At 35.2% G+C, this 25,267-nt stretch overlaps 1 protein-coding gene across 2 annotated transcripts in view; it reads left to right on the forward strand.

Moving 5' to 3' along the window:
* Window positions 1-5,126: 5,126 nt before the first annotated feature.
* The window catches only part of LOC125662011 (mothers against decapentaplegic homolog 3-like), a 67,833-nt gene continuing 47,692 nt past the window's right edge, over window positions 5,127-25,267 (forward strand). The window contains exons 1-3 of one of the 2 annotated variants that reach the window (XM_048894178.2): window positions 5,127-5,475; window positions 9,597-9,802; window positions 23,901-24,032. In XM_048894178.2, the coding sequence (XP_048750135.1) occupies window positions 5,267-5,475; window positions 9,597-9,802; window positions 23,901-24,032 (547 nt within the window). In that variant the 5' untranslated portion in view covers window positions 5,127-5,266. The remainder of the gene's footprint in view (window positions 5,476-9,596; window positions 9,803-23,900; window positions 24,033-25,267) is intronic. The other variant, XM_048894179.2, reaches the window with a different exon arrangement.

A 25,267-nucleotide genomic window follows, 5' to 3' on the forward strand; every position in this document is an offset into this window, starting at 1 on the left:
AAGGTATTTTAAATACTTTTAGAAATTTTACAATGCTTTATAAGGCTTGATAAAGATATATTGTATAGCTATATTGCTAAAGAAAGAGGCTGAAGTGGACCGTGGCAGTGATAACATGTCTTTTGTTATATTGAACAGCCAAAATTTAATCGTAATTGATCAATTTTACAATCTATAATTAATGATAACACATTTTCTAAAAATAAGAATGTATATTGTAAACATCAACATGTGGAACATCAAAGACTCGACGCAGAATTTATTGAAAATGAGATAAAATGTATGTCTGCATCAAAGGCAACAGGTTTGGATGGTATCTCTGTCAAACTTCTAAAACTTTCATCAAACAGTGTATGTGATATTCTTGCATATATTTTCAACTATTCTATATCTTCATGTACTTGTGCAGATGACTGGAAAAAGGCACGAGTTGTACCACTTTTTAAATCAGGGGATGAATGTCTAGTTAATAATTATCGGCCTGTATCCATTTTACCTTGTGTGAGCAAAATTTTAGAAAGGCATGTTTTTAATTCATTTTATGAGTATTTGTCAGTAAATTCTCTAATTACAGATTGTCAGTCTGGTTTTAGGCCAAAACACTCATGTGAAAGTACTCTTATTTCTCTAGTAGATAGATGGCTTAAAAATATTGATGAAGGTAAACTTACTGGTGTAATTTTTATAGACTTACGGAAAGCATTTGACACTATAAATCACAAGGTTTTATTACACAAACTCAAGTCATTTGGCATATGCAATGATACTTTTGAATGGTTCAAATCATATCTAACAAATCGTACACAGAGAGTTATTTGGAAAGGCAATTTATCGGAGGAAAGAAATGTAACCATTGGAGTTCCGCAAGGCTCTATTTTAGGCCCATTGTTTTTTATCCTGTATATTAATGACTATCCACAAGCACTGAAACATTCTCATGTAAATATGTATGCAGATGATACTTCACAAGATGTAACAGATAAGTCAGTGGAAAATATTGAGTGAAAGATGTATGAAGATCTTCAGCGCGGTATAATGTGGATTAAGGAAAATAAATTAAGCTTAAACCTGTCTAAAACTCAATGTATGGTTATTGGATCGGCACAAAAATTATCAAGGTATCGAAAATTAAATTTAGTGATAAATAACCATGTCATAGAATGTGTTCAGGAGTCAAAATTACTTGGTATTATTATTGATGAAACTTTGTCCTGGAAAAGTCATATAGAATCACTTATGAACAAGATTTCCAAGAGAATTGGCATTTTAAGAAGAATAAGATATTTTATGTCAAACGATGCGCTGCTGAAGATTTTTAATACTGTGATTTTTCCACATTTTACATATTGTTGTACTATATGGAGCAATCCAAGAAATGCTGAAAATGTGAATAAGCTTTTTATATTGCAAAAACGAGCTGCAAGGGTAATTCTTAACATCAGAAATTTTGAAACACCATCTAATGTCATGTTTACAGAACTTAACTGGTTGCCTCTATCAGATTACTTTGCCTATAGAAAAGTCATTTTAGTGTATAAAGTTTTACATGGTTTAATGCCAGATTATTTAAATGTTTTTAAATATGTATCAGAAGTCAGTCAGAGGCAAACTAGAAATTCTTATTCAAATATTTTGTATATACCCAGGGCAAAAACAGAATATTATAGAAGATCTTTCAGCATTTCAGGGAGCACAGTGTGGAATGCCTTGAATCAAAACATAAGAAACTCAACGAGTGTTGCGTGTTTTAAGAGAAATTATCTTAGAGATTATCACCATACTTTTTAAGCTTCATTTTGTATTCTATTTATCTTACATTCATAATTATTTCTTAAGTTTATATGTATTCTACTTCTTTTAATCTGTGTTTATTTTACTAATATCTGTCTGTATGTATGTTATATGCAGGACCATATTGAAAACTAGCGTTATCGCTAAATATGTAATCCTGGTTAAATAAAGGTCTTATTATTATTATTAAGATGTACCTTTTATTTTAAGGCACGTCACCCAAAATACACTAAATCGAAGGGGGTAAGAAATACGCTATTAACTCCAACGAATTTATTGTAATTAAGTTTACTAAAGTTGCATTTGAAAGTGTCTAAAATTACCTTTCCAGCAGTATATAATGTGCATTGTTTCGTCAATCGTAACATTCACAACATCGGTACTGACTAAAACCCGGTCTCGGTCCCGGTCCCAGATACTTTTATTCGATACAAACAGAATATATCAGGATAATTGAGTCCCATTTTTCAATAACTTAGGTATGACATCTCATGCCTGCATTCTGATAGTAAATTGATCATATTATTTTCTTCTTTCGTAAAATAATATGTGAAAACTCCGGGACCGGTGGGACCAAGAAATAAAAACAGTGCTAAAAGCCGGTCACGGTCTCGACATTTTCCCTCAATAGCTGCTTTAATCTACCTTTTCATACAAAAGATAACGACGTGATACTCAATGGCATCCCTTTGTATACATATATTTCCGATTTATTGTGTGTGTAGGTTTTTTATTCCAATATTCTTTATATTTGTCAGAATCGAACTCAACTATACATGTACGTGACATTTTGTCCCAAATGATCGCGTTACACTACCTTTTCATAGGAAGATAAGGATGTAGAAGGGAAATAATATAAATGTACTTATCCTGGTGTATTTGTACAGTTATTTTATTTGTTCATTTATTTTATTTCTTCTATTCCTGTCAAAATCAGTTTTCAAAGATTCATGTTTTGTATTCCGAACCCGATCTCTTTATATGGGTATATATTTTACATATGTTTGTATATAACCAATAAATAATAACTCTAAAAATATTTCGTCCTTTCTTATTTGATACTTAGTTTTATTTTATTTTTTTCAGTTGTGGTTCTTTTAGATACAATGCTTTAAAAAAAATCCACCTAATAATATACTGTATTTATAGTATCTATAAAAGTGTGTCATACATAGAGCACATGCTCACCAAAAATGTCAGATTCTGTATACTTATTCAGAAGATACCCTCTGAGTTTAGATGATCTTCAAATAATCTATCGTATGTTTTCACTGTAATATTATGTGGTAACTATATTTATTGTGAATAGCTATATACGTATATGTACATACATATATATTAATGTATTAATTATGCTGTACAAAAACTGTTTGTTTCCTATTTCAAAATATCTTATATTTCAAAGTGCATAAATTTGACATAAACTCACAAATTTACAAACAATGAAATCTACATTTATAAATATGCAAGACATACATGTAAATTCATTTAAGAAATAAATTTCAGTTTTGAAAATATAAATAGGCCTACTGTAAGCGCATCATGAAAAGTATGCCTGCGTGAAGCATTTTATACCCTCGTGTATTTTTACTAACCATTCAAAAGTTATGACTAAGGTTAAAGATTTTCAAAAGTAGGTCACATTTGAAAGGTGAAGAATTGCATATAAAGAAAGGTCTTGTCACAAGGAGTACACATGTGAAATATGAAAACCCTATCAACATGCATTCAAAAGTTATGCCGAAGGTTCAAGTTTTTGCTGACAATGAGACGGATGGACCAAAAACTATAGAAATGCGCCCCTAATATCCGATTACAGGGGTATAACATTTGCTTTTCAAAAGCATCATTCTTGTATTCAGAATCTTTCTGGAAATAGGCGGGGGGAGGGGGTTGTTGACAAGAGTGCACATTAATTTTGTTTCGCTATCAACAACAATTATTCATCATGTTTCAATAATTATAATAAAATTTAAGGACAATATTTGGTGTTTTTTTTCCCATTTCACTAATGAACATAATTTTTAAAGTACTTCATACATCGTACATTCTGCACTCATATTTTGCACGTGCACTCTACTTTGTATTATTCTAATATTTACATAGAGGCTTTTCTTCCCTGATCAAAACAACTTATATAACATCATAATTTAACAAATTAATGCGATTCTCACGATACACTCGTAAATGAGAGAGAGAGAGAGAGAGAGAGAGAGAGAGAGAGAGAGAGAACAGTAACCCGCGTATACATGTACATATACAGAGACCCGGTTCGGAATACACCAACATTGAATTTGAACATTTTATCAATCGTGTGGTCAGGTGTTACATATATATTATTTCTCTTCTACATCCTTATATTTTTATGAAAATGTAATGTAACGCGATCATTTGGGAGAAAAAATCACGTAGTTGAGTTCGATTTTGGCATAAAAAGGAAAATTGGAATAAAACACAAACATACAATAAATCAGAAACATACATGTGCATACAAAGGAATGTCATTGAATATAACACTCTTATATTTTTTAATAAAAAGGTAGATTAAAGCGGATATTTAGAAAAATAAAAAACAATCGAGACCGGGACCGACTTTTAGCACTGTTTTTACTTCTCGGTCCCACCGGTCCCGGAGTTTTCACATATTATTTTACGAAAGACGACAATAATATTATCAATCAACTATCAGAATGCAGGCATGATATGTCATATCTAAATTAACGAGAAATTGGGGCCAAAATATTCTGATGTATTCTGTTTTTATCGAATAAAAAAATCTGGGACCGGGACCGAAGACCGGGTTTTAGTCACGGGACCGAGACCGAAGACCGGGACCGAGACCGGGTTTTAGTCAGTACCCACAACATCGATGAAAATAACAATGTCTCCGTTTTGGATACTGTTTATTTTTAGTATTTCACTTGTTAATTGTGTGAATACGTAGAATAAACCTTCTTGGACGTGACTGCGACAATATTTTCTTTTTCTTTCACGTTTAGTGTGAACTGTTACTGAATAAACCCGACGACGTGACTCCCAATAATCGGGGTGACCCGAAATAGTAAAGGACTGTACGAAACTTCAATAGCTGACTACTGAGCCCCTGTGAATGCTTCTACTGCTACTTCTATCAGTCAATAGCTGACTACTGAGCCCCTGTGAATGCTTCTACTGCTACTTCTATCAGTAAGCTGACACCGTCAAAATGATGACTATCATATGCCACTGTTGGGTGTGCGCATGTTAAAACGGATATATTGTAAAACGTTGTAAATCAGGCCCTTGATAATTCATGGATATTTGATCCGCCTATACGTATCGCACCGGAAGTTTAGATCTTAACGGTAGGTGGCGCAAATCCCTACAGATGGCTAAAAGTACACAACACGAAATATGCATCGATAGAAAGTAAACAATGTGGTGATTAAAATTAATTTCAGAGAGAAGGGTGAAAGCCAGTGAGTATTTGAAAAAGATGACGACACTCTCACCATTTCACGTGACTCCTCCTATTGTTAAAACACTACTAGGTTGGAAGAAAGGGGATAGCTCCGAAGTTGATAAATGGTCAGAAAAAGCTGTAAAAAGTTTAGTGAAAAAACTGAAAAAGACAGGTGGACTTGACGAACTGAAGAAAGCCATAAGTACACAGGACACATCTACAAAGTGCATTACTATTCCAAGGTAAACATTAGTGAATGATGTTTTGCTAAGGTGACACGATTAGGTTAAAGGCATGCTGTTATTGAAGCGATTCCAATATGGCGGTGATTGAAAACAAACATAGACCTAGGGGTTCCAAGCAGGAATCATGTAAATGTAGAATGCCTACGTGAATTAACTTTTATGTATGTAATGTGAGACACTGTTATGGTTATTTACTTCACAAGACACACATATTAATTTTGAAGTTTTAGGGCTGGAAAGTGGAAACTACACTTTTCAGTTAGCTGCCCAAGTCGGACGGATAGACATTTTCTATCGGTCCCAAGAGAAATAAACAGTCCGCCACTTAAACTGAATCTTGAGGTAAATAAGAATAATAAAACAATGCAAGACATTTATTGTTTTAATTAAAAGCTATTTTTTTGATAAATACTGTTGCATGATGATGATGTAATGTCAAATTCTTCATCATCTGAAATTCCATATAGTTTTGTCTCCTCTGCCTGGTTGATTAAATACTCATATTAAGGAGCTATGCTATACCAGAGAAATTCGATATGGATGAAAAGTGGAGGATGTGTACAACAATATTTTGAAATTGAAAACTTTCAAATTTACTTTATTTAGTCAAAAAATGCCGTTTTAGTAGAAAGCAATCTGAATAAAATTTAAAACTCCCGCTGAAATTAAACCAGCGATCCACAGTTCAGCAATCTACGTGCTAACCTACTGAGCTACTCAGCTAGGCGATGATTTTTGAAATGAATAGACAAATATTTCTGATATGTACTATATTTTCATCCATGTTTTGAAAGGAATTCAGCCATTATGACAATGTAGAGTACCTCCTTAATATCCAATCATCCCAGACCAGGTAGTGCAGTTTGAATTAGTTTGTTCATGTCATGGTCCCTGTGGGTAGGATGGAGCCACAATAGGGAATCAAAGTTTTACAAGGGGATATATACTGAGGATAAATCTTTAAAAAGATTCTCAAGAACAACAGGGTGTGATTACTTACATTAATATACACACATTCCCAGGTAGTGCAGATTCATATTGTCCCAGGGACTTTTTACTACTGATAAACTGTACCTTTCCCCCTTTAACAACAAATGAATATTTCCCCTTCCCCAGGTAAAAATTTCCCTTCAGCTGTACATGTTGTGGAAACTACATAAAATTGTATGCGAATTTTAGCATAAATCATTTTATATATTTATTCCGAGTCATTTTCTATAATTGTCGAACTCTTACAATATCAGTAATCAATCAATTCATATGCTTATTTTGAGATATTTAAATTTGAGGATGTCACCCACCCCTACCCTAGAAGCTCATGACTGCATTTTCAAAAATTACCCTGAAAATGAAATAGGTAGTAACATCTAAAACTGCAGGGTTGGCAAAAAAGTGGTCAATGTGAGTATTAATGGGGCCCGGTGGTCAATACTGGTTGATTGAAAATTGTGTGGTCATTATAGTCTGTGTTGTTGGTCATTTTAAATGTTTCTGTGGCCATTATGGTAAATACTGTAATTCATAACATGCACTATCAGTTTATAATATACTTGCAAGTCATAATATTAAATAAATAGTGTAAATGACTCTGTTAAATGGGAAAGATGTAAAAGTTTATTGTAAAAATTAAAAACTGTTTTGTAGCCGTATTACTTTGGCACTAACAACAGTCTTTAAATCTTGCTGTGGTCTTGTTGTTGTCCTCAACAATATCATAGAAATTCCAAATAGGATCTCTAGGCTTCATGATTGTGTCTCTTAGCAGGTCAAGAAGTGCATGTGAGAGGAAAATTGTGGTATTTCCTAAACTATGTTTTGTTGAAGCCATAGATAGTATGATGAGGGAAGTGTTTTCTATTTCTATTCAAATTCTTTAGTTTATCAAGAACTACCTATTGTTTCAAATCTTCATTTAACTGTTAAATAAACATTTGAGGGGGTGTGTTGGTGATGTTTTTATAACAATAACATGTACACTAGTATGCTAATTAACACCTGTCAGCTCTGTTTCCTGTGCTCAGGTACATCTGCTCTGTACATTGCAACACACTCTTTATCTACAGCACCTGTCACCCAATTCATATTAAATCACTGTGTGTATTTAATGTCCAGCTACCTGTTATTCTTAATCTGTCCAGGTACATGTATAAGCAGATCCTCATTAGAAATTACATCTAATTATTTAATGAAAATTATTGATAATCAATTGATCCATATATTATAATGAAAAGACTTAATTTCTCTTTGCAAAAAATGTACCAAAATAGGAAAATGGACAGTTTAAATCTCAATTGACCAGTATTGACCACTTAGGGAGTATTGACCTGGGCGGTTTTAACCATCCAACCCTGTCTAAAAGCTGGATAAAACCCTGGGTCCCTGGGGGTAGAGTGAGGTCACATTAGGGGGTCAAAGTTTTACATGGGAATATTTTTTTTGTTTTTCAAACTACCTTTTGAATTGGGAAAAAATAGCGACATTTTCCTCATATTGGGAAAAATCATTCATAGTAAATTAAAATGATAAAGATGCATAAAATAATCAAATAACAATTTTTTTGTTTGAAGTTTATTTCAGATTTGATTTAAAATCATAAAAGAAATAATTATTTAACATTAAATATGTATTGGAAGTCACACCTTGCATATATATTATTTACTTTTTCAATTTCTAAGAACTTACTGTCTAATTTCATAAAGAAAATAATAAATTATTAATTCACCAGCATTTGTACCCATAATCTTGTAAATATTATATTAAAAATAAAGTTTCCAGAATGTCTCTCCTGTTTGTATTTTTTCAGATTTTAGTAAAACCCTATACTGTTGGCCACTTCCTGTTATTAGCCTGACCCTACATATAATGGCGGTCAAACTAAATTGTATAACAACATGGCTTAATGTGTATCTGGAAACTATATACTTCACTGCATATCTGCTTATATGGATGCCTGTATTGTTTTACAAAACCTTTTGCATGTGCAGTGGTTTGGAGAATAAAACTGAAGAGAAAAACGTATTTACTCTTTGTCAGCAATATACGGTAACCTTTTTTTTTAAATGGCCTAATTTCCCTAGATTTGAAATTGGGAAAAACATATATATATATATATAATTAGGAAAAAACAGCTAATTTTAGTGAGGGGAAACAGCCGAATATCGGTGGCATTTTGGCTCCCAAAAAGTCACTGAATATATATGAAAATCTTCTTCTTCATAACAGCAGTGCCATTGTGAGCATCCCTAGGTAGTGCAGATTGAAGCATGTTCAAATCACAACCATCAGAGGGTAGGATGGGGCCACAATAGGGGATCAAAGTTTTATATGGGAAAATATAGGGAAATATTTCGGAAAATTTCGTAGTAATTCGTACCATGATTTAAATTTTTTCTTCTTGTGACATTGTATCATATCTAGATTGGGGCCTCAATATGAGATCAAAACTTTTTGTGGGAATAAAGATTGCAAAATTTCTTTTAAAAATTACAATAGTTAAAGAACAGCATTCAGGGCCAAGGTGTCTCATATAAGCAATGTTGATTTTAACACATTTTATTGTATAAAATTTATATAAAAAGAGATTAGTTACAAGTTCTAGCAACTTGAAAAATGTTAGCGATGTGGCCCGTAAACCTCTTGTATTTTTAATCTCGTCAAATTGACTCAAATTACTCAAATTGAGATGTTATCAGCTGTTGGTGAAGTATCACAAATTTATACCTATGCTTAGTGCTCAAGAATAATTGGTAGCAGTGCCAAATAATGCCTGTCATGACATGGGACCTCCGTTTTTAAGCTCATATCCAAAAGACCCATGATTCTCACTTTCAAATGCTGAGCGTTGGTGAAGGAACAATAACAACCTATGTTTGCGTTATTATGGCACGAGCGGAACTTGAACTTACAACCTCCCATTTACGAAGATAACACTATACCACTAAGCTACTTCGACTGGTCATTTTGTGTTTTTAAAACACCTCTTGTTTTAAATTGTTGCAGAATATTAGAATTTACATTTTCAGCTCTTGTTGCTAGTAATTCTTTTAACTAATACTTGGATGACTGAGAAGGCCTGTGGGCCTTTTTAATTTCCTAACGTTAGATGATAAAGTCAGTAGTTCGGATTTCAGGTCACTGGATGGCCGCCTGCAAGTGTCCCACAGAAAAGGCTTGCCCCATGTGATATACTGTCGTCTGTGGCGGTGGCCTGACCTCCAGAACCACCAAGAACTGAGGGCTATCGAATCATGTGAGTGGGCGTTTCACATGAAGCGAGAGGAAGTTTGTGTTAATCCTTACCATTATACAAGGATTGAGCCTCCAGGTCAGTGTGGACTAAGAATTTTATTTCCTGTAGATCCATTGTTGAATTCAATGTTTTTAGCTCAAGTGAGCTTTTCTGATCATCCTTCGTCTGTCTGTTAACTTTTCACATTTTCGACTTCTCCAGAATTACTAGGCCAATTTTAATCAAATTTGGCAAAAAGTATCCATGGGTGAAGGGCTTTCAAGTTTTTTCAAAACTTCAAAAGGGAGATAATCACAAAAAATGAAAAAATTGGGTGGGGTCATTTAAAAAGAAGAGCTGAAATTCAAATAAAAGCTTCCTGACATAGTGCAGATTCAAGTTAAAATCATGACCCCGGGGTTAGGGTGGGGCCACAATAGGGGATAAAAGATTTACATACAAATTTAAAGGTAAAATCTTAATCTTCTCAAGAAACCCTGGGCCAGGAAAGTACAAATTTACATGAAAGCTTCCTGACATAGTGCAGATTCAAGTTTGTTCAAATCATGGCCAACGGGGTAGAATAGGGCCACAATAGGGGGATCAAAGATTTACATGGGAATATATTGGGGAAAATCTTTAAAAATCTTCTTCTCAAGAACCACTGAGCCAGAAAAGTTTACATTTGCTTAGAATCTTCCTGACATAGTGCAGATTCAAGTTTGTTAAAACCATGGCCCCCGGGGATAGGGTGGGGCCACTATAGGGGATCAAAGTTTTACATACAAATATAATGGGGAAATCATGAAAAATCTTCTTCTCAAGAACCACAGGGCCAGAAAAGTTTACATTTTACATAAAAGCTTCCTGGTGTGTAGCAGATTAAAGTTTGTAAAAATCATGGCTCCAAGAGTTAGGGTGGGGCCACAATAGGGGATCATAGTTTTACTTACAAATATATAGGGAAAATCTTTAAAGATCTTCTTCTCAAGAACCATTGGGCCAGAGAAGTTTACATTTACATGAAAGCTTCCTGACATAGTGCAGATTCAAATTTGTAAAGATCATGTCCCCCCGGGGTAGGTTGGGGCCACAATAGGGATGAAAGTTTTCCATGCGAATATGTTGAGAAAATCTTTAATATAAGGACCAAGCTGACTAAGCCTCAGGTGAGCGATGTGGTCAGTGGGTCTCTTGTTTGATGATTTTGCAGGACAAATGTAGGTGAACTGAATCACTGAGGTGACCTATTGCTATCTATACTTGTCTGTCATGAACTGTCGTTAGCTTTTGAACATTGTCAACTTCTGAGCTGCATGTCATTGAATACTAGGATCTGTCAAAATTGTGAAATTCATGGCTCCAGGTATTATGATGAGGCTAGATAAGATGTATAGAGGAAATATATAGTTATTTTGTCTTTGAAAATATATATGTCAATAATAAATCATAAAGAAAATGTTTTTTTTCCCCAAAATATTCTTTACTATTAAGTTTGTTACATACAATCATTTTGTATGTTATCCTAAGTTTGACAGACACATTCATGGTTGGGTCCAGACCCTGGTGCTGCTATACCTCTAGAATGAAATCAACCATACCATGCAGTGTACCATACAAATCGTTTGGTGTTCGGAAATGAAATACAAAGCAAACCCTACAGACAACACCCTTCCAAAATAAATCTGTACTGTTCTAGTCATGCTTACCAAAAAACAAACCATGCAAAGCGTCTTAGTCACTTGACCTGTACATATTTTAGTTCTATTTCAATTTGGTTATGGAGCTCGAAGGCCATCAGAAGATATTCATATCACTAAGCAGGGCTCTCTAAAATTCTGTGGACATAAATTTTTCTGTGTGGTACAAATTTATGCCAAGACCGTACAGTAATTTTTCAACATTTTGCAAAAGGGTCCTGTGGCTTTCGAATTGGGAATAATTGTCAACATTTTAATCAAATTGGGAAAACTTAGACATTATTGTAAACATGCTAAATATATCATATCAAACAAGAATTCAAACACAAATTGATGTGCATTCTTCATTTATTCAACTTTCTTTTCTTTGAGCTGCTAAAATTTTCGACTGTTCTTTCTAATTCATCTATAATTGATGCGTCTTTTTCATGTCATACATAAACTATTCACATTGAACTTATTTTTTAACAGTTTTTATTAGCTCACCTGAGTAACCCTGGGGCCTTAGGGGCGGGGCAGAAACCGCCCAAAATTGACCAATTTTCAAAAATCTTCTTAAGAACTGCACATGTGTAAAAAAAAACTAAATGCATGGTGATGGAGAGCAGGAAGGCCTCTATCAAAATTGTAAATTTCATGATCCCCAGGGTAGGAGTTCTGACCCCAGGGTGGGGCCAAACTTGTTATATAGTATTCATGTATAAAATACTTAAATAACATCTTCTTTAGTGCTGTTGATACTATATTGAAACTAAATAGATATTTAGAAAGAGCAGGTAGTCCTTTACCAAAATTGTAAATTTGATGATCCCAGGGGTAAGGGTTTTGGTATCAGGGTGGGGCCAAAATGGTCAGTTATTAAATGTGTGAATAGACATTTTTAGGTCACCTGAATTCATTCAGGTGACCTATTGCTATCTGTTTTTGTCCGTCGTCGTGCGTTAACATTTGAACATTTTCAGCTTCTTCTCTGAAACCCCTGAACCAATTTGAACCAATTTTGGCATATAGCATCTGTGGGTGGAGGGCAACAAAAATTGTGAAATTCGTGGTCCCTGCCCCCCTGGGGCCTGAGGGGTGGGGCAAAAACCATCAAAATGAGTGTAATTTTAAAAAATCTTCTTCTTTACTCCTGGACATCAAGAAGCCAAACTGTGGGCATAATTATAATGAGCATTGAGCCCTCTACCAAAATTGTGAAATTCATGGCCCCTGGGGCAGGGGTTCTTGTGTTAGGGTGGGGCTCTATTGGTCATATAGTGAAAATGTAGAAATTCTTTGAAAATCTTCTCTGTCTCTGGGTATTAAGTAGACAAACTAATAGCATGGTAATGATGAGCAAGGATGCCTCTTTATACCCCCCGCAACAAGTTGTGGGGAGTATACTGGAATCGGTCTGTCCGTCCGTCCGTCTGTAGACGCAATGGTTTCCGGGCTCTAAAGCATTATGCTTTCCACCTACCGTCACCATATCATATATATGGACTACCTATGGGATGAAGATGTTCCCTATCGATTTTGGGGTCAAAAGGTCAAAGGTCAAGCACACTGGACATCGAAGTAGCAATATGGTTTCCGGGCTCTAAAGTGTTATCCTTTCCACCTACAGTCACCATATCATACATATGGACTACCCATAGGATGAAGATGTTCCCTATCGATTTTGGGGTCAAAAGGTCAAAGGTCAAGCACACTGGACATTGAAGTAGCAATATGGTTTCCGGGCTCTAAAGCGTTATCCTTTCCACCTACAGTCACCATATCAAACATATGGACTACCCATGGGGTGAAGATGTTCCCTATCGATTTTGGGGTCAAAAGGTCAAAGGTCAAGCGCACTGGACATTGAAGTAGCAATATGGTTTCCGGGCTCTAAAGCGTTATCCTTTCCACTTACCGTCACCATATCATATATGTGGACTACCCATGGGATGAAGATGATCCCTATAGATTTTGGGGTCAAAAGGTCAAAGGTCACGCGCACTGGACATTGAAGTAGTAATATGGTTTCCGGGCTCTAAAGCGTTATCCTTTCCACCTACAGTCACCATATCATACATATGGACTACCCATGGGATGAAGATGTTCCCTATGGATTTTGGGGTCAAAAGGTCAAAGGTCATGCGCACTGGACATCAAAGTAGCAACACTCAGAAAAGAGGTAGTTTATACCTATTACCAACACCCTTTGGGAGATTGGGGTAAGCGGGGGGTATTCTTAGTGAGCATTGCTCACAGTACCTCTTGTTAAAAATTGTGAAATTCATGGCCCCTGGATCAGGGGTTCTGGTGCTAGGGTGGGGCTCTATAAGTCATATAGTGAAAATGCATTCTTTCTTTGAAAATCATCTTCTCTGTCCTTGGGTATTAAGTAGACAAACCAATAGCATGGTTATGATGAGCAAGGATGCCTCTTTCAAAATTGTGAAATTCATGGCCCCTGGGTCAGGGGTTCTGGTATTAGGGTGGGGCCCTATTGATCATATAGTGAAAATGCATTTTATTTCTTTGAAAATCTTCTCCTCTGCTGCTGGGTATTAAGTAGACAAACTAATAGTATGATAATGATGATCAAGGATGCTTCTTTCAAAACTGAAATTTATGGCCCCTGGGTCAGGGGTTCTGGTGCAAAGGCGGGGCTGACCACATAGCTATTCAATGTTTCTTCCATCCAAAAGTAAAATTCTTATATTTAAACACAAACCAAATTCAAACATTGGAAGGTTGTTACATGATACTCAGGTGACCTATAAGGCCCCTGGGCCTCTTGTTAACTTCTTGATAACTATCATTCCAATTCTTTTCATATTTGGTATGAAGCATCTTTGGAACAAGGGAGACATAAATTGTGAATTTCAGCATTCCTGCACCCCTGGGGTCTTAAGGGTGGGGCAAAAACTGCCCAAAATTGACCAATTTTCAAAAATCTTCTTCTCAAGAACTGCACATGTGTAAGAAAAACTAAATGCATGGTGATGGAGAACAGGAAGAGCTCTACTAAAATTGTAAATTTCATGATCCCCGGGGTAGGGGTTCTGACCTCAGGGCAGGGCCAAACTTGGTATATAGTGTTTATGTGTAAAACACTTAAATAATATCTTCTTTAGTGCTGTTGGTACTAAATTGAAAGTAAATGGATAGAGCAGATAGTCTTTTACCAAGATTGTAAATTTGATGATCCCCGGAGTAAGGGTTCTGACCCCAGGGTGATATACTGCATAAAATCTAAATGCAATCTTAGGAATACCAGAAAAGGATGTACAAAAAATGGTTAATTTCAATCAAAACTCAGATTTATGACTTAAGGAGTCCAAATTAGTCATGTTTTGATGTTTTAATGTTAATACACCTATTATTTAAAGCCTTTCATAAGTGTATGCACTTTTGAAGGCAGTGAAGTTTTAAGAACACATCTTGTTTTATACTGTTGTTGAACATTAGAATTTAACTTAGATATTCAGAACAGGAAATTTTTTCTAGATTTCATAGCCCATGGAAGTAGTGATACTTTTTCACTAGTATTCAGGTGACTGATAAGGCCTGTGGGCCACTTGTTATTGGGAAAAGTGCAAGTTGAATTGGAAAAAAAATGGTAATTTTTGGGAGGGGAAAAGGCTGATATTTGGACCTAAAATGGGTCTTTAAAAATCACTGCTGTAGTCACAAAATCTGTGGAATTTTGTACCAGCAGTTTTCAATACATTGAGAAAATTATACTAATTGTGAATTCTGTGTGATATGAATGACAAGTTAAAATAAATTGTTATGCAAGCATGATGTAGATATGTTTAAAGCTGCTGGAAAGGACTTGGTGCATTGGAAGCCTAATTTTGCCCCATGTCCAAAAAATATTCCTCAAAATTCTTTCATAGGGTGTATGCTTTCATAAAATGACTATCATTTGTTCATAAGAAGTTTTACTTATGTATAATACATATGTAAATACAGTATAGTTTATGCTAAGGCCACACCAATTTGTAAAATAGTTCTTCGGATTTTCAAACAAAAAAAGTGAGGCGAGAGGGCGAAATTATTTTACAAATATTATTTTTAATTTTGGAGATAAAAATTATGAGGCGAGCGAATACAAAGAAATATAAATATTTTTAATTGAATTAAGTGTGATTTTAAAAAGCGGGCGCCTAAAAATAAAGATCTAAAATCATCAGATATCATTTGTTTACCACATAAACTTAATATTTTTCAATTTTGTTGATATAGTTTACAATAAATAAGAAGTATTTCAGGTTTCAAAGACTTATTTTCTTTATACCTAATACATGTACTTTGCAATATTAACTGATAAGGTCTTTTTGAAGAATTTTATTTAAGTTTCATTTCTACAAACTTTCGATTCAGAGATATGCATATTGCTAGGGACACATCCAGTTTTGACATTCATTGCAAATGCAATATCCATTGCACACGCTTTGAGCATTTTCTTGAATTTTGATATGACATCACCAAACCTTTTGTGAATTTGTCGTTAACTGTCGGTCCGGTTTAAAATAGTCCTCGATCAGTACCCCTTGCTTGTTGTAAGAGGCGAGTAAATGGGGCGGTCCTTCAGATAGGACTGAAAAAACTGAGATCCTTGTCACAGCAGGTGTGGCACGATAAAGATCCCTCAGTGCCATAAGCGCTGAGCATAGGCCTAAATTTTGCAGCCCTTCACCGGCAATGGTAACGTCTTCATTTGTCATTTGTCAGCATATACATCAAGGTTATTTGTGCGCTTGTTGTAAAAACTAAAAAAAATATTTACGGGTATTTTTGAACACGCGGGCGGATATTATTTTTTGATAATATTATAATTTGGATTTGTTACAAATAGAAGCGGCGAATCCGACGAACTAGATTACAAATTGGCATGGCCTAACGAACCATTATTAGGTTACTCTTTATACAATGTCATGAACTCTTAAGAAGGCTATGTCATGAACTCATTATTGAAATAAACTATCTTATTTTGTCACTTTTTTTTACAGTGGAACCCCGTTATTACGTTTTCCATTTTGTCACGATAAAATAACGTAATACCGGGGGCAACGTAATAAACGTTCCCAGTTAAATCCATTAAAATATCATTTGGAAATTGTATATCGTCCGTTGGTACTCCGTGAAGGGGTCTGTGAATATATCTTTACTGTTTCTTTGTTTAAAAGACTATGATACTTTGTTTTATTTACATCTTATCTTTAATGTCCGTAATTCTTCATGTTCTTATCCCTTTTCTTTATTTCGGTGTAGGATACATAAAGATGTTTTGATAAACGCCATTTTGTTCAACTTTAAAACAATGCGTTCATGTAAATTTCTCTCAATAACTCGTTCCGGTTCGTATTCAACATTCGTATTAAAAAATAACAAAACATCGTTTTTATTAAGTTCTCTAATTACACAATACACAACACAATAAAAAAAAAATCCCACCCCAAAAACAACAAAACTATAGACACAAAATGCACACGATACCCAACACTTGCACACTTCTCACCAACGATAAACATGCACGGAGAACAATTTAAGCGCAATCCACATAAAAAAAAAAAAATAATAATGATGCACGAAGATTTCATTTATAATGCTAAATGATGGCACTAAAATCACGTGCGCATCAAGGGATTTTAAAATATTCACTGAGGTAAATGCCGTGCACAAATCGGCCGATAGATTGGTGTATGTATGGACAAGATTTACGAACACCCAAGCTGCATGTCCAAACAACGAACAATTTTTTTAATTGAACACCTTTAGTCACCTATGTCCAAGCAGTTAACCAAGCGGTTGTAACATTGCTACGATAAATTTTGTCTTTCTTGTTTGGTACCAAAGCTGTCCGTGAAAAGAGTTTTAATAGCGAAGGTAATCACACTATGCTGAACACGCAGGTGGTTGAGAAATTATTTCTTTGATTATCAAAATATGAAAAATGAAGTAAATTTCATAGAGTACAATTTCTAAATAAACATTATTTAATTGTTTATCACTGGCTTCTATACAGGGTATTCACCTGTATTGATGTCACTAGATCTATGGAAGCGTGATCAGTCAAGCGTCTCTAATCCCCAAACAGACCAGGAAATTTACGTGGTGACTGCCTGGGGCAGTCAAGGTGTGAATGGCTTATTATTTTGAGAATCACTATTGAATAATTAGGGGTTTATTACGTTTTTGTTGGAATATTTACAACGTAATACCGAGTCCCGGCATTTTAGGACAACGTAATAACGAGGTCTATTTTATATAGGTTTGTTAAGAAATGGTTTTGTGCTTTGAAATTCCAACGTAATATGCGGACTAACGTAATAAAGGGGGAACGTAATAACGGGGTTCCACTGTAGTTCTATTTAGCAAATATGCATTATGATTTTTATTTGAAAGTTTTAGTTGACTCACTCCAAAAGTGTAAAGTTTTGGTCAACTGATCAGAAGATGATACATTATGACAGAATGTACAGTTTGAATAACAATTTGTGTAATTGTATTTAGTAATTGTAGAGCAACCCATATTCATTCAATTTCACCGTTCAGCATTTGGTTTGTGTCATTTACATTTGGATTAAATTGCATTGTTTTAATCTAAACTAAATGAATGGTGTGTGGGTACATTAAGCTATACTTATGTGTGTAAACATTTTTATTTTTTGATTGCACTAAAGGAATCTTTGGCGAATGCACACATGCTAAACAATGCTGTGTTGGATTACTTGAAGAAAGCATGCAATTCATTCAGAAATCATGTGGAAAGAAATATTAAAAAACAATCTTCAAAAGATTTTTTTGAATCCAAGACTGACAATAGGACTGAGAGTGAAGCTTACAGGAAGTGATAAGATTTACAAACATTATGATAAGTTCTACACACAATTTGACACTGTCACATTGAAAAAGATGATTGAAAATAATCTTGCAGGCACTATCCAATGTATGTACATGTATATTTCTTATCACCCATTATTTGAAAAAAGATATAATAATTATTTCTTAAATAACAAATCTTTATACACATGGGAGAGGGTCATATATTTTGGTCATGGTTTTCAACAATGAATCAGGTCATTCAGGATCTAAATCCATGCATGATTCGTGTATAGTCCTTTTGTGATATTTTGTGTACATGCCACTAAATGCTAAGTAAATGGTGGGTGGGATGGGTTAAGTGTGTAAATGCAGGAAAGGAAAGGCCCCATATGTGTGAAAATCATGCTCTACTTAAACACCTGTTCCATGATTAAAGGATGAAGATAGTAACCAATACCTATTTATATATATCTCTCTCTGGTAAATAGGATCATGACAAAATATATGTATCTCTGGTAAATCAGATCACGACAAAATACACGTAGAACACTTTCCAGTTCATGTGAATTAACACATGTAAGATGATTCTACAAACAATTATTTCAGGCACATAGCAGCAGGGGAACTTGGCCCCCACTTTTTAGGTCACCTGAATTCATTCAGGTGACCTATTGCTATCTGTTTTTGTCCGTCGTCGTTCGTCGTGCGTTAACATTTGAACATTTTCAGCTTCTTCTCTGAAACCCCTGAACCAATTTTGGCATATAGCATCTGTGAGTGGAGGGGAACAAAAATTGTGAAATTCGTGGTCCCTGTCCCCCTGGGGCCTGAGGGGTGGGGCAAAAACCATCAAAATGAGTGTAATTTTAAAAAATCTTCTTCTTTACTCCTGGACATCAAGAAGCCAAACTGTGGGCATAATTATAATGAGCGTTGAGCCCTCTACCAAAATTGTGAAATTCATGGCCCCTGGGGCAGGGGTTCTTGTGTTAGGGTGGGGCTCTATTGGTCATATAGTGAAAATGTAGAAATTCTTTGAAAATCTTCTTCTCTGTCTCTGGGTATTAAGTAGACAAACTAATAGCATGGTAATGATGAGCAAGGATGCCTCTTTAAAAATTGTAAAATTCATGGCCCCTGGATCAGGGGTTCTGGTGTGTTAGGGTGGGGCTCTTAATTGGTCATATAGTGAAAATGTAGAAATTCTTTGAAAATCTTCTCCTCTGCTGCTGGGTATTAAGTAGACAAACTAATAGTATGATAATGATGATCAAGGATGCTTCTTTCAAAACTGAAATTTATGGCCCCTGGGTCAGGGGTTCTGGTGCAAATGCGGGGCTGATTGATTATATAGTGAAAATGCAATATTTCTTTGAAAATCTTCTGTTTTTGTCCATCGTCGTGCGTTAACATTTGAACATTTTCAGCTTCTTCTCTGAAACCCCTGAACCAATTTGAACCAATTTTGGCATATAGCATCTGTGGGTGGAGGGGAACAAAAATTGTGAAATTCGTGGTCCTTGCCCCCCTGGGGCCTGAGGGGTGGGGCAAAAACCATCAAAATGAGTGTAATTTTAAAAAATCTTCTTCTTTACTCCTGGACATCAAGAAGCCAAACTGTGGGCATAATTATAATGAGCGTTGAGCCCTCTACCAAAATTGTGAAATTCATGGCCCCTGGGGCAGGGGTTCTTGTGTTAGGGTGGGGCTCTATTGGTCATATAGTGAAAATGTAGAAATTCTTTGAAAATCTTCTTATATTGGTTTTATCTAAGGAGTAAATAACCCTTTTCTTTATGATGTCTCAGACCTAGGTTTTTTAAAAAGGATTATGATTGAACATAAAAATGACACATGTACTTCATGACCACATAGCTATTCAATGTTTCTTCCATCCAAAAGTAAAATTCTTATATTTAAACACAAACCTAATTCAAGCATTGGAAGGTTGTTACATGATACTCAGGTGACCTATAAGGCCCCTGGGCCTCTTGTTTCTTAAACAAATGATTTGTCTGCTTCTTGGTCGGGGCAGACGTCTTCAACGACGAACATCACGCTCATTTTCTCTTACTCGCCTCAAAAATGCAACCTGCAGCGCGGCCATTTTGAACGAACTTAGCGACAGTCTTAAATAGTTAAGACAGCTTTAAGGCAGTCTTAAAATATAAGACAAAATACCCATCTTAAAGTAGACCTATACTCGGCCTACGTCAGAATCAAATGTAAATGTGGTACCACGCTTCCGTTTTCCGAAATGTGATATTTTAATGATATCCATTTGATTTTTACATGGCGATACGAGATATGAATATCCGATATCAATTCCTTCCTGGTTGTTCTTATCTTTTTATCAGTCAAATCTTAAGTTGAGATTTTGTGGTGTGTTTTTTTTTTAAAGGGGAGATAGAGATGATTATACTTTAGAAAAAATCGGTTGGAGAACAAACAACATTTTGGTGGATGAGGGTGTGTCAATTACATTGTACATGTATGTCCATGAGGCATTCAGTGTACACTGACTATTTATGTATGTAAAAGTTTTACTATGATCCAAATGTTCAACATATGGAATTGCGGGGCATCAGAAAGTGGGGGGAGACAGATGGGAAAGGGGGGGAGGTCAGACCAATTCAGATTTTCACGAGCATCATAATAATATTTCTTTTATGAGGATCTGGGTTAGAATAGGTTCCAAATTATCATCAACAAATACATGGTACGCTCGTGTAAAAAAGAAAAGTTCACATTTTGCTGCTTCAGTGACCACAGATATCGTAGTTGTGTTCGCTGCTACAGTACTGTTACAGTTATTGACGCAAGCTTCAAAGATCAGCTGCAAATAATTTGTTTTATTTCACCGGCCGTCATGAATTTGTCATTTTTAAATCACCTGAGCTGAAAGCTCAAGTGAGCTTTTCTGATCGCTTTCTGTCTGTCTGTCTGTTTGTCTGTCTGTCCGTCCGTCTGTTTGTCTGTCCGTCTGTCTATTAAACATTTACATTTTCAACTTCTTCTCCAAAACCACTGGGCCAATTTTAACCAATGTTGGTACAAATCATCCTTGGGTGAAGGTGATTCAAAATTGTTCAAATGAGGGCCAACCCCCTTATCCAAGGGGAGATAATAGCAAATCAGTAAAAATACACTGAACATTTTTAAAAATCTTCTTTTCCAGAACCAGTAAGCCAATTTCATTCAAACTTATTGCAAATCATCCTTAGTTGAAGGGAATTCAAAATTGTTCAAATTAAGGGCCAGGTTCTCTTCAAAGGGGAAATAATCACAAAAGTGTAAAAATAGGGTGGGGTCATTTAAAAATCTTCTTCTCATGAACCACTGTACCAGTATAGTTGAAATTTATGTGGAAGTTTGCTGACATAATGGAGATTCAAGTTTGTTCATATCATGGCCCCCAGGGGTTGGATGGCGCCACAATAGGGGAAACCATATTTTATATGTATTTATATAGGAAAAATCTTTTAAAATCTTCTTCTCAAGAACCATTGAGCCAGAAGAGTTCAAATTTACATGGAAGCTTCCTGACATAATGCAGATTCAAGTTTGTTCATATCATGGCCCCCGGGGGTCGGGTGGGGCCACAATAGGGGAAACCACATTTTATATGTATTTATATAGGAAAAATCTTCTTCTCAAGAACCATTGAGCCAGAAGAGTTCAAATTTACATCGAAGTTTCCTGACATAGTTCGAATTCAAGTTTGTTGAAATCATGGCCCCCGGGGTGTCAAGTTTTGCCACAATAAGGGAAACCGTATTTCATATGTGTAAATATATGATAAATTTTTAAAAATCATCTTCTCAAGAACTACTTTGCCAAAAAAGTTGAAATATACATGGAACCTTTTTGACATAGTGCAGTTTCAAGATTGTTCAAATCATGATCTCCGGGGGTCAGGTATGTCCACAATAGGGGAAACCGTTTTTCATATGTGTTAATGTAAGATAATTAATCTTTAAAAATCTTCTCAAAAAAACCACTGTGCCAGAAAAGTTGAAATTTTCGTGGAACCTTTATGACATAGTGCAGATTCAAATTTGTTCAAATCATGGCTCCCGGGGGTCGGGGTGGGTCCACAATAGGGGAAACTGTATTTCATATGTCTTAATATAGGAAATCTTCTTCTCAAGAACGACTGTGCCAGAAAAGTTGAAATTTACATGGAAGCTTTATGACATAGTTCAGATTCAAGTTTTTCAAATCATGGCCCCCGGGGGTCAGGTGTTGCTACAATAGGGGAAACCATATTTCATGTGTGTTGATATAAGAAAAATCTTTAAAAATCTTCTCAAGAACCACTGTGCCAGGAAAGTTGAGATTCACAAGGAAGCTTTATGATAATCTTCAGATTTACTTAAGTGACTCAGGTGAGCGATGTGGCCCATTGGGCTTATTGTTTCCTCATCCTCTCTCCTTTTTCAAAATTATTGGGGCGGCATTTATTAGTTCCTTATTGAGATTGCATCTACTACACGTGCATACATCCAATTTATGTACATGTAAATGATTTCATGACCTGTAGAGATTCATATAAAACTTTGTCTCAGGATATAAGATATATCACACATTACACATATACATTAATCATATAAGCAAAATCATCAAAATTCAGTTTGTTATACTTTCGTTTTGCATTTACATTGTGCAAAGCCTCTCTAGAATTTTTTTTTTTCCAGATAAAATGTAAAATTTAATTGTAAACCACATGTATCTTATAATAGTTATAGTTTAGCATAGTTCAAATTATTATTCAAGGTTGTAAATATATGCTCAAACTTCACATGTCTTACGATGATATGATAATGTATAATTTTTCAAGATTTTAAGGGGGGGGGGGGTGTACTTGTTTTAGAGCTGATAGCTTCTTTAAAAAATAAGTCAACATATGATTTTCTTGCTCAAATCCTTATTCTAAGATAATAATCTGTAAATCAAAAACAATTTATTCAAGGTTTAGTCCATAAAAATTATGGAAAAGACCAATATTGACTTCAAATGGTATTTCCTACAATATTTCGTTTAACATGTTTGGGCTCATAAAGTATATATACATTGTGAAAATATTTATTCCAATTTATTAGAATAAATGATTACATATACCATTAAATAAAGGGTATATAGTCTATTTTGCTTATTACAGCTAGCCCATTTGTTTGGGAAAATAATAATGAATAAGAAAAATAAGAAGGAGGAGTGCATTTTCCTTAATGTTGATGGGGTGCTTTTGAGAAGCAATAACAATGGAAATAGCATGTCAACATATATATTTTCCAATGTCTATCTATTACTGGAATGTATATTTATTTTGTAAAGGCAATTTTTTCATGATTGAGACCATTTAAGGCTGAGTATAGATCTACCTGAAGTCTTAAGTGATTTTTTTGTGATCCACTTTAGGACCAGTCTTAAGATTAAGTGCAACTTTATTGATGTAAGACAATCTTAAGTTTAAGACAGTTTCGTGATCCCGGAGCCAGCTCTTTCTTAAGGTGTACGTGTGTCCAACCTTTAAAGTTATGTAAGTGTTAATTTAAATTTAATGGAAGGATGTTACACTGAGTGATAATTTATTGGCATTTTAAATTGTTCTTATATATGCAAATTACCATATTATTTATTGTTTTAAAAGACATCTTGCGGTACAGCTTTAGCTTCTTTATGTCTTACAGTCCTGCCGCCTGTGCTGGTCCCTAGACATACAGAGGTACCAGACAAGATGCCACAGCTTGAAAATTATGCCATGACAGTTCCCGAAAACACAGACTTTCCCACTGGAAATAATGAGATTTTCAATCTTCCAGGTATGAAATATGTTATTGTAGGTTTTGTTATTTCTACAAGAGCATATGTATTAGTAAACTGCCTGTTGTCTGTCAGTTTGTTTATATATGTCTGGATTCACTTATATCACTTACTTTGTTAAGCGGAACATAATTCTTTGACCACTGTCCACCACCACTCTGATCTGTCAGGTGCCCACCACTCAGATCTGTCAGGTGCCCACCACTCTGATCTGTCAGGTGCCCACCACTCAGATCTGTCTGTAGTCTTCTTCTGTAGCTATCCATCTCTTTCATCTCATTCTTCACCATCTGTTACCAACAGTGTTCGAAATCCAGAAGTTTTTGCCATGGAACTAAAGGCCCTACACCAGTCCTTACAAGGCAGTGTAAGCCCAATAATTACCATCACAAGGCAGTGTAAGCCCAATAATTACCATCACAAGGCAGTGTAAGCCCAATAATTACCATCACAAGGCAGTGTAAGCCCAATAATTACCATCACAAGGCAGTGTAAGCCCAATAATTACCATCACAAGGCAGTGTAAGCCCAATAATTACCATCACAAGGCAGTGTAAGCCCAATAATTACCATCACATATTTTGGAAAAATAAAGGCCTAAAAATTGTTTCCAGAGGCTCAGCATTCATCATGAATTGCCATGTGTTTACCAGTTTGGGTAAAATGAGTTCAGGTTGTTGTCACAACTCACAAGTAATGATGGGGGATTTAACCGCCTAATGTGGGGAAAATTCAATCAACATTTTAATGATATTGGAAAAAATAAAATATTGAAACACATATATCGTATATCAGGTTTTTTCCGCGTGTATCTAATTTCTACTTTGTTCGCGACGATTTCTGAAACGCGGAAAATAAATCCGCGTAAATTTCATACAACATTTTGTTTTTGTAATAGAGTTATATAGCATACAGATAATGGTGCAGTGAAAGTTCTGTGTTCAATATGTTTTGTTTCCCCCTATATCTGACAAGCGCCAGGTAACAGTTATGGGAGCCTTGGTGTTTATTTAATAAAAGACGAGCTAATTAAATGGGTTACGGTCTGTAGTCAAGGTATAATTATAACTGAGATACTCATACATGTACATATAACGGTACATGGTTGATGGCCGTTTTAAACTGAAAATGATTATCGATAAATATTTTGTACTAGTACCATTATAGCTAACGAACAATGATTTACGTTACTATACCTCCAAATTGTACATATTTACAATATACTTGAGTGTAA

Source organism: Ostrea edulis, chromosome 8 (genome assembly GCF_947568905.1).
Source record: "Ostrea edulis chromosome 8, xbOstEdul1.1, whole genome shotgun sequence".
NCBI classification, from domain to species: Eukaryota; Metazoa; Mollusca; class Bivalvia; order Ostreida; family Ostreidae; genus Ostrea; species Ostrea edulis.